Source organism: Ochotona princeps, chromosome 7 (genome assembly GCF_030435755.1).
Source record: "Ochotona princeps isolate mOchPri1 chromosome 7, mOchPri1.hap1, whole genome shotgun sequence".
Lineage (NCBI taxonomy): Eukaryota > Metazoa > Chordata > Mammalia > Lagomorpha > Ochotonidae > Ochotona > Ochotona princeps.
In genome coordinates, this window is record NC_080838.1 from 83,082,091 (window position 1) to 83,092,772 (window position 10,682).

At 59.6% G+C, this 10,682-nt stretch overlaps 2 protein-coding genes across 2 annotated transcripts in view; one reads left to right on the forward strand and one right to left on the reverse strand.

Moving 5' to 3' along the window:
• SCFD2 (sec1 family domain containing 2) overlaps positions 1–976 on the forward strand; it is a 270,254-nt gene extending 269,278 nt beyond the window's left edge. Inside the window, exon 9 of the mRNA XM_058667314.1 lies at positions 520–976. Coding sequence (XP_058523297.1) covers positions 520–612 — 93 coding nt within the window. The 3' untranslated portion in view covers positions 613–976. The remainder of the gene's footprint in view (positions 1–519) is intronic.
• Positions 977–6,214: 5,238 nt separating this feature from the next.
• Positions 6,215–9,072, reverse strand: RASL11B (RAS like family 11 member B). Its single transcript, XM_004590878.2, has 4 exons — positions 8,934–9,072; positions 8,556–8,612; positions 7,342–7,418; positions 6,215–6,685 (listed from the first exon to the last, which is right to left on the reverse strand). The coding sequence occupies exons 1-4, from the start codon at positions 9,070–9,072 to the stop codon at positions 6,215–6,217; spliced, it is 744 nt and encodes a 247-aa protein (XP_004590935.2).
• Between the last annotated feature and the right edge of the window lie 1,610 nt (positions 9,073–10,682).

Below are 10,682 nucleotides of genomic sequence, written 5' to 3' on the forward strand. Positions count from 1 at the left end.
AGTGTACACCCGGCAGGTAGTGGGACCCCAGCCACACACCCACCCGGAGCCCTACCCTACCAGAGAACCCAGACACCTGCACGTGCCAGCATACCTGGTCGCTCGTGGCACTCAGAGCCAAATGGCGCGGGCAGCAGCAGCCCCCTCAGCCCCTCAGAGGAGCAGGTGCCATGGCCGGGGTCAGATCCTTTGTCACAACACCATCGAGCATGGCTCTGCAGCCCAGTGGCCAGTGTGGCCTCTCCAGGGCCCCAGGCTCCAGTCTCAGCCATCCCCAGAGCAGTCTGGGTGAAGTCCAGTAGCCACAGTCTCAGTGCCCCAAAGGCCGAGCTTCACAGACATATCCCTCCATCTCCCAGGGTACTGGGGGCAGCCTCACTGAAGCTGCTGCCCTCAGCCTTCTGCTGGCTGTGCCCTAGCCGTGCCCCCCTCCAGGGCTGCTCTTGCTCGGTTGCTTGCCATCTGACAACCGGGATCCGCTTCCCTCATGAGCCCAGTCTGTCTGTCCCCTGCTGGCAGGTGATCGTGTTGTCCACACGGCTCCTGAAGCCTCTGAGCATTCCTGAGTTGTTGTTTGCAACCGACCGGCTGCACCCAGACCTTGGCATCTGACCTCTGCAAGGGAGACGGGGCAGCCCAAGCCGCAGGCACCACCACCACCGTCGCCGCTGCTAACTGGGCTTGGCCAAGTTTGCTGGAAGCTACGCAGCGAGGGACTTCGCTCAGATGATTCAAATTATATTATAAATAACAACAGCAAAAAAGTACTCCTTTTTCCAAAGATGCCAGGCTTTCCTTCAGCCGCATTCACCATCACTCCATTATCCTCTGTCTGTGAATCTTGCCCGCTCCACCTCCGAGGTCCTGACGTCAGTTAGAGTCTGTTGCCCACCGCTGTCTGTAGCAGCAGTCGCTCCGGGAGAGGTCAGACCTGCTGTAAACTGACTGTGAGCCCAGTCAGCCTCCCCTGCAGCCAGCCCATAATGCCACAGGGTGGACAGCACAGGCAGGGCCTGAGCCCCCAGGTCTTGGGGGCTGAGTGCGGGCTGCACTGTCCCAGCCTGCCCGGCCCTGGGCAAAGCCTCCAGGCGCTGAGAGCTGGGCTGGAGACTGGCCTCGCCTAGAGTCCCAACGCCAGGAGCTCCAGCAGGAGTTGGGGTTCCTGGAGTCTAGGCTGGAACCACGCCCTGGGGCCTTGGTGATTGGGCCTGTCCATCGAAGCATCGCACCCACTTTCTTTTTGCCCATGTCTAAATCCTCCTCCCACCAAGTGAGACCATAGAGTGGTTCCAAAGAGAAAGCTGAGCTGGACTGACTGTGCATGGGTGTTCAGTTGGCAAGATCTTCTGGCACCTCTGCGCGACGTTGGGCAGGGGTGGAAGGGCTAAAAAATGGCTTTACTTGTGTGGTCATGGGCAGAGGAAATAAAGTGCAAGGCAAAGGACCCACAAGTCTCTGCTTCTAATTCTCTGGAAAACTTTATCATTTCACAAAACAAACAAAAAACCGGGAGTCTGGGCTCGGAAGCGCCTGGGAGGGAGCAGGCTTGCACCAGCAGCCTCGGCAGTGCTGTAGGGCAGTGCAGAGTCCAGACCTCTGAAGCTGCCCCCGCTCTGCCCCTCTAAAAGCCTGACTTTTTAAAGATTTATTTCTTTTCTTTGGAGAGGAAGATCAGATTTATGGAGAGGAGAGGCAGAAAGATCTTCCATTCTCTGATTCACTCCCCGAGGGGCTGCAATGGCCAGAGGGAGCTGCAGCGATCTGGAGCCAGGAGCTCTTCCGGGTCTCCCACGAGGATACAGGCTCCCAGGCTCTGGGCCGTCCTCTGCGGCTTTCCAGGCCACAAGCAGGGAGCTGGATGGGAAGTGCAGCAGCCAGGACACAAACCAGCACTCATATGGGATCCTGGCGCTGCAAGGTGAGGGTTTGCCAGCTGAACCGTTGTACCATGCCCTAAAAGGCTCAGATCTTAATGAAGAAGTGGCAGTGGCCCTAAGGAAGTTTAACCGAAGCACACATTGCTTTCTAAAATTTAAAAATATGTGACTTGTCATGTGACTTGAGTCTGCATTCATTCATCCACTCATTCACTCATTCGCAATTTAGAGGGGGTGCTGGCAGTGCCACAGGTGCCCTGCTGAGCCACCTGGTGAGTGAGCCAGATGTGCCTCTGGCCCAGTGACACTCCTGGAGTGAGCCATGTGTAATGGCCTGGTGTCTACACAAACCTGACTGATCACCCCACACCTGGGAATGTGAAAGCTGGGGCTGGTACCGTGGCACAGCAGGTTAAGCATCCCATCTGAGCACCACTTCAAGTCCTGGCCGCTCCGCTTCTGATCCAGCTCCCTGCTGGTGTCCTAGGAAAGGCTGCAGAGCATGACCAAGTGCTTGGGCTGGAAGAGACCTTAGCAGCCACTGGGGAGTGAAACAGAGGATGGAAGATTCTCTCTCTTTCTATCCCTCTCTCTGTAGCTCTTTCAAATAAATCAGTCTTTTTCAAAAAGAGCAAGAAAAGCCAGGGCTTGGCAAATGCCCCTTCAGGAAGGCTGGCAGAGAGCGTGCCTTACGCTCTGCCCTGTGTGTCGTTCAGGTGTGCGTTTCTGAAGGAAACATCTAATTATGTGTTATTGTGTGGCCTTCCCTGTGGCTTTGCAGTCTAGTCGTCTTGAGGGAGAGGCAGACTCCTCGTGGACAGTAATGAGGAGACGTGAACCGGGCATTCTCGGGCAGCGGTCGCCAGGTCCCGGAGGCGCCCAAGGCCCGAGGCCGTGGGGTGGGAACAGCATTACAGGCCTGGCCTGCGAGCATCCATTGCCATCTCTGTGGCTGCTGGGTGGAGCTGAGGCAGGCTGGCAAGTCGGGGGGTCGGGGAGAGGTTGGGAAAAACAGGAAAGAAAGCCCAGGTTTGAATCAGAAGGAAGGAGGCACAGGACAGAGCACTGCTGGTTCCATGTCAAACACTTCCAATGGTTGGCATGCCATAGAGCCTGAGGCAGGGCGCCCCAGCCCTGCTCCAGAACCCCAGGCTGTTTGCCAAGCAAGGGGGCTGCTGGAGGGTAGGCCAGGCACTCTTCTTTGCTGTGAAGGAGTGGGGGTGGGAGTTGCACAGGTTTGCCACCACTGCCCGGAGCACTGGGGATGCGGCCAAGCATTGGAGCCACATCCATGCAAGCTGCAGGTGTCAGGGCGCCTACCTCGTGGAAAGCTGGCCGTGGAGCTCACAGGTGGTACCCTAGAAAGGTGGGTTTTTACTGACTCGACTGGCACATCTTCTGCCCCGACCCTCACAGGCCCCTCCATGCAAACAGCTGAGAGGAGTATGCCTCATGGAGCCTACTTCCTGCGATGCCCAATGCCACCTGGGGGGTTCCTCACAGTGGGGTGCAAGTCACAGGCATTCCTTTGAGCTCCCCTAGAGACCACTGCCATTCACTCGCCCTGCATTCCAGAGACCCGAATCTCAGCAGCAATGTCCCAGCACTGCCGAGGCTGCCTGCTGCCTGGCGCTGCTTGGCAGGGATTTCAGTCAGATGGCAGAGGCACGGTGCCATACGATAAAGACGCATAGGGGCTGGCATCCTGAGCACCTCGCAAATTTAGGACACTACTGAGGACAAGGAGAAAGAACTTTCTGGAAACAACTCCAGTCGGACCTTAAAGGGGTGCAGGCGGGGCTAGCTTTGCAGGGTTGCCCACTTCCAGATGTCTCAGTCTTTGTGGGCCACTCCCCAGGCAATGCCTGTCCAATCTGTAGAGCCTGCTAGGGCTAGGGCCTATTCCCAGTGGCCGGTGGGAAGGCTCCACCCCCGGGCTTCTGGCAGTGTCCTAGCCCCCAGAGATGAGGACTGTCCCCCAGCACACAGGGCTGCTTGTGAATCTGCCCACGGCTGAGGCAGAGGCTGGTTTTGTTTGGGGGCTGGAAGGAAACCAGAAAGCCAGACAAGCAGGCCACATGGCTGCTCAGAGCAGGGCTGTCTGCACACACATCGCCGTGGGCCATGCCAGGCTGTGGGCAGCGGGTGGCTGGTGGTCATAGCAGATGTGTCCGGAGCGGGCAGGGGAGCAGAGGGAGGTGGAGGAAGCAGCTTGTGGAATAGCCAGGGCAGGGAGGCCAGTGTCGGTTAGAGTGTGGGGCACTCCCGCAAAGGGCCCAGAGGCCCAGGCCAGGGCTGGGCTGGGGTATCAACCAGGCCTCGGGCCAGGGTCCAGGCTGGGGCATCGTCCGGGGTTAGGTTAGGGCATTGTCCGGGGCTGGTGGCCAGGACCCAGGCTGGGACATCATCCTGGCTGGCAGCCAGGGTCCTGGATGGGTGCTCAGCTGAGCCACAGTAATGAGGTGTGCAGCTGCAGTAATTATCAAGTCAGCCAGAGGCGTGAGGCCGAACCTGGGCCTGGGGGCTTCCAACGGCCTCTCCTGCAGCCTCCCACCCCTCTCTCACTCCCCCTCACCAGTGGCCTTGAACAAGTCTTTTCTGCAGACTTGCAGGGTGGATGTGAAGGGAGGCAGACACTGCTGGACTTGCCCAGTGCTTGGCCCACACTGGGTCCAGGACCCCTCCCCAGAGGGCGGGTGTGGGGGGGATCCTCAAGGCTGAGGATCCTTTGGGTGCTGGTCTGTGCCCTTAAGATGAGTTCATCTTATATTAGCATCCTGCCTCCCTGCCTGCGGGCAAGGTTGGAACAGCTTGCGGGGCATGACCAGTCAGGCCATCTATTCCCTGGGAGAGCTGAAGACCAGACAGCAAACCACAGCAGACCTGCAGCAGGCAACTTGGCCTGCCAAGCCCCCCCCCCCCCCCCCCCCCGTCACCCCATGTTTGTAGGGACGTCTTGGAGCCACTGCCTGTAATGCCAGCATCTCAGAATGACACCAATTGTTCCACTTACAGTCCGGCTCCCTGCTAATGCACCTAGCATGGTGGCGGAAGAGGCAGGAAACCCGGATGGAGTTCTAGGTTTCTGGATGCAGCTTGGTCCAGCCCTGGTGGCTATAGCCATTTGGAGAGTGAGCCAGTAGATGGAAGATTCTTTCTCCTTCTCTCTCCAATAAAGCAAGTAAATCTTTCAAAATATTGGGAGCCATCATTGTGGCATAGTAGATTAAACCTCTACCTGTGGCCTGGATATCCCATAGGGGTGCCAGTTCAAGTCCCAGCCACTGCACTTTTGATTCTGCTGATGTGCCTAGGGAAGCAGCACAAGAAGGCTCAAATCCCTGGACCCCTGCATTCATGCAGGAGGCCTGGACGCTCCTGGCTTTGGATGAGCCCAGCTCTAGCCATTGCAGTTTTTGGGGAGTAAACCAGCAGATGGAAGATCTGCTTCTCTTACTCTGCCTTTCAAGTTAAAATAAATAAACATAACAGATGTATATATATTAGAGCCATAAAAGCACACTGTGCCAGACACTGAACTACCGATTATAGCCCTTTGAGTGAACTCTCCTGAAGACACGGAGCCGTGTCACTTCTGGAAGGGCCAATCCCACACTTGGCTGGTGGCAGGGGCAAGGTGCCCAGTGGCCACCAGGGACAAAACAGCACTCGTCTGGGTCAGACTTGGGCCTTTTTAAAAAGATTTATTGTCCATAAAATAAATTAATTACAGTTGAAGCCACAGCACAAGTGGCTCTTTAAAGTGCATCTGTGTAGGGTCTGACAGTGGTCAGGCAGGCCCGGGAGGCAGGCCGTGTCTACACCAGGAGCCACCACACAAATCACCCCGGGCATGACAAGGCCTCACTGTCCGCACTGCTGGCCGATGCTCGCCACCGACTGCAGCGTTGGAGTCCACGCGCTAACACTGCCCTTCCAGGAAGGAGGAGCCGGGAGCTGTCAGCCATGAACCTGACCTGCAGTGGGGGCCGCTCCTCCCTGTTCCTAGAGGAACTCGGGTTATCCTTCCGGTTAGAAAACACATTCCACAGGGAGCACAAGTCCCAACAAGCAAATCACCCCAAGAGAGAAAAGCAGTTCTTTCTTGAGAGAAAGGAAGAAAGCCTGTGGATACGTCCTGTGCTCTTGTTGCCACCGGAAGTCACATGGGCCTGTCTGGTGCGACCACAGCTGCCTGCCATTCAGGCAGTCGTTACAAGACCAGACATGGAAGCAAGCATGCGCCTGTGGCCGCAGCGTTCACGTGGCAGACCCAGAGAGGGGCTCAGCCGGCCCCCCTGCGCCCCACGGCAGTTCCGCAGGTGCCCCGACCCGGTTCAGATGGAGGTGACTGTTCTCACTTTGGCAGAAAGCGCCTGCTTGAACCTGCGCTTCAGGTCCTGCATGTTGGGCGACTTGGGCCTGGGGATGAGGGAGGCCCTCCGTTTCTCGGGCATGCTGCCCGGCTGCTGCTTGGGGCCCACTGCTTTGCACAGGACATGGAAGGCGTTGTAGACGTCATTGTAGTTCTCGCTGACGGACACCTCATAGAACGGGCAGCCCAGCACGCTGGCCAGCTGCAGGCCTAGCTGAGGGTCCACCTGTTTGATGTGCAGCAGGTCAGCCTTATTGGCCACCAGCGCCATGGGCAGCCGGGCGCCCAGGTGGAGCTGCCGCACGTGCTGGTGGAGCTGGCCAATGAGCTCGTAGCTCTTGTAGTCGGTGACGGAGAAAACGATGAGCACGGCATCCGCCCAGCGGATGCACCCGTTCAGCTGCTCACTGCAGCTCAGGCTGTCCTCGTGGACCTGCGACAGGGAGAGAGGAGACAGTGAGTGGCCCAGGGCTTGGCTGGTCCCGGGAACGCCCAGGGCTGCAGACCACGCACAGGTCCCAGCCCCATGCGCTCAGCCTGCCCCACAGTAAGCTGCCGCAGCTGCACCAAGCTGCAGGAAAGAGCGGGGCCGCTCCCCCCTCAAGTGGAAAATTGACCTGCCGAGAACTCCACACGGAGCCTCTGTTGTTGCACAAAATGGGAAATTAACTGGCTAGACAGTCAGTCTGGGGAAGTCAAGACGGGAGCTGGAAGCATTTACAGTTGGATAACTGCCCAGCGTGGGGAGTGGCGGGGAGAGCCTGGGCAGGGCTTTGTCCAAAGAGTAACTTTCCACAACAAGAGAGCGGCTCCGAGGGCTGGCCGCCTGTGCTAGACACTCGGCTTTTACTGCCAAAGACACGTATGTAAAAGTGCCTCCCCTCCACCCCCCGCCTCAAGGAAACCCAGACAGTTCCAAGTGCGGCTGGCTGGATCTTTCCTGCCGGGATAGACTCCTCCCGCAGGAAGAGGTCTTCCGAAGGAGGCCAGGCGGCCGCTGACCGGCGGCCACACACCAGCCAGACATCCTACCACCTGCAGTCTAGACCCTGGTCCCCGCCGCCTGGCAGCCCCCTGGGCGCCTCTCACCTGAACTCCTGGGGTGTCCTGCACCTGGATAGCCAGCGTCTCCCCGTCTACCTGCACCTGCCTGCTGTACAGGTTACCTGAGAAGACAAAGCAAACCATGACAGGAATGGCCACCCCGCCACACGGTTTCCACTTGATGGGCTCGCTTCCGCCAAAAAAATTGCAATGTGGAACACATAACAGAACTGCTCAAAACTGGACAAGTTTGCGAGTCTTGGCAAACGTGTGAGTTTTCCTGAGTATTGCTTTGCAGCAAATTTTATTCCTTGACATGTGTTAGATTTCAAGTTTTAGTTCTTAATCATCCTTTTTAAGCTTGACTTGTCCATTTCTTTATGTGAGTGGCAGAGTGACAAAGAGGGAGAGGCGTCTCCCATGCACTAGGTCACTCTGCACGGGACTGCCACAGTCGAAGCTGGTCCTGGCAAAGCTGAGCCCAGGAGCTCACCCACGTGGGTGGGCGAGTGGGTGGAAGGGCTCACACACGTGGGCCATCTGCCACTGCTCTCCAAGTGCATGAGCAGAGCTGGACCAGAAGTAGAGCAGCTGGGACTCCGTCCACTGCCCCGGTACAGGGATCCAGTGGCTGAACTCTACCACAACACTAGGCCCAGTACATTTTCCTGAACTTAATTTTGTATTTTTGCCTCCGGATAAGATGGCTCCACCAGTAACTACTGCTGTGAAGCCTACATAACATTGGGATTAAAAAGTGGCGCAGTGAAGGCTGTTGAAGCAGCAGGCTGCTCCTCCTTGGGGAAGGAGGTGCTCCTGAACTCTTTTAAAGAATGCCCCCCCACCCGCCTGAGTCTCACAAGGGCACAGGTTCGGTACTCCCCTCGTCCCAGCGCTAGGTTATTTTTCTTTGTGAGGAAACCAGGACTATGAGGTTTACAAGCAGCTCTCTGGCCCCAGCTTTGAAAGGTCGCCTCCAGAGGGGCAGCCAGCAGAGGCAGAGGGCGGGAGGAGGAGCCGCGTCTTTTTTATGACTTTAGCAGAAGTGTTTGGAAGGCGGAGGCGACTGAGTACAAAGGGTGTTTCCAACAGGGGTCCCTGCAGGGAGCTCGGAGCAGGGAGGCGATACTGGCGATAAAATGATGAATTGGCCAGAGCCGGGCTGAGGTCAGGAGGCAGGGGGAGGGGCGCAGGACCCCACTGTCACTCGGTATGGGCCCTGCCCTGGGGTGGGAGCGCGACCTCCGCCAGGCACTCACCTGCGTTTCTCTCATAGTCACCGATGAAGCGTTTGGTGAGGAAGCGGACCACCAGTGCTGCGGGGGAAGCAGATGGAGACACAGTGAGCCCAGGACCGCGGGGGTCTCCCGCAACTCACCCGCGCGGCCTGGGACGGCCAGCACGGGAAGCGCCAGCCCCGCAACACTTCCCCGACCCCACTGCTAGCAGGAGGGCGCGCCACGGCTCCGGCGCTGCGGGCCATCCGAACCACACCTAAGCCCGGGGGGGCGGGCTGAGGGGTGGATCCACCGTCCCCGATTCCCTCTCCAGGACCCAGCGCCGCCCGAGGCCAAAGCCCAGGCGTGCCTGGAGGCCCCCGGAAGGCAGCGCCGCGGTGGGGGTGGGCGCGAACTCACCGGTCTTGCCCACGCCGCTGGCCCCCAGCACGGCGATCTTGACGAGGCGGCGGCCCGCGGCCCCGGGGCAGCAGTCGGCGGCAGCGCTGCCCGCCACGGGGTACTCGGCAATGGTGCACATGTTCTGAACGAGACGCATCGCCGCGGCGGCCCGGCTGCTCCGCGCCGGAGGGGCTGCGGGCTGGGAACTGGGCTGCGGGGCGCGACGGAGCGGGGACCCGAGCTCGGCGGCGAAGGCGAAGGGCGCAGGGGGCTGACCGCGGCCGTCCGCTCCGCTCCGCTCGGGCTCCCGCTCCGGTTCCCGCTCCAGCAGGGCGCCGGCGGCAGCGCGCGCGGTTTTCTCCCGGGCAGGCCCCACCCCTGCCGCCCCCCGCCAATCCCGGCCTCGTTGCGCGAGGCCCCGCCTCCGTTGCCGCCCGGGACGCGGGGCGCGAGTGCGGGGCTGCGGCGGCAGGGGAGGCCACGTGCGCTCTGCCCGCCCGGACACTGGGGTGCCCGGGGCCGCGCCCGCACCCCTGCGCCGCCCGAGCTGGAGGAGCGCTCACGATCCACCCGAGGTGACATCTCGGAGCACACACTGTCGTTCGCAAAGACCCCGTGCCCACGCGTGAACTGGGACATTTGGTTCCAGGAGCAAAAAGAAGCAGGCCCGTTTCCCCGATGGAGCCACGCGTTTGAGGCACGCTCACGAGCCGTACGCGGCCGGGCGTGTTGTTCCACCCCTCAGGCCAGCGGACCAGCTCCGGGCTCCCCCTGCCCTGAGGGAGCCCAGAGACCCGGAGGATGCCCTGGGCAGCCCCGAAGGTCTCCAGAGTCCTCCTCCCTGCAGGCGTCTGCCTGCCCAGGCCGCGGCAGCTGCTGCTTGGCGGGGACCTGCTCTGCCCGGGTGCCCGCAGCAGCGTAGGCAGGAAATGCAGGGGAAAGGTTCCCTGCACCCGGGAGCTCTTTCCCTCCTACAACCTCACGGGAGGAATCCCTTTGGTGCCTGACAGCTTCAGGAACCCAAGGAGAAGGAGAGTTAGCAAGACACACCACCTTAGCCACAAACCCGATGATGGACTCACTGCCAGGGTGCTCACCAAAATGGGAGTTGGAGTCATTTCCAACAAGGCACCAGGTCTGTGCCAAACTTAAGTCCGGCTTGAGTTTTGCTTTCCTGTCCAGGTGAGTGTGTGCCTTTTCACGTGCCGACTGCCCGCCCCCAAGCCCGTAGGAGCGGGAAGTTGGCAAGATTTGTGCAGCCGCTTTTCACGCACCTGCTTGCACATGCACTCACACGCGCACGCCCAGGACAGGTGTCAGGAGGATCTGGGCTTTGAGTCAGGCTTCTGGGGCCTGAAGCTGGTTACCAAGCGACTCTGCAGCAAACCTGTGATTTTTCTGTCTTCAGCACAAAGAGGAATCCGGAATCCTATTTTAGGTCCACATGATCTGGCTGCGCTTCCAAGAGAGGAAGGGGGGGTGCAAAAAGGAAAGCCTCTCAACCCCCTGGCGCGGCACGCATCCTCTGCAGAGGCAGGCCAGGTGGGGAACGTGGGAGTGCAGGGCTTGCAAGGAGACCTGCACCAGAAAGCCTCCCGTGCCTGCTGCAGCCACTGGGTGAGCCCGCAGGGAGGGCCCGGCTCCCCTCCAACACCCCGGGGGTGAACTCCCCCAAGCTCACATGCCCTGTGAGGGAACCCCAGTGCTCCAATTCCCTCTCGGAGCTCACAAACCCAGGGCCGGGGTGGGGGGGCTGACTGATATTGA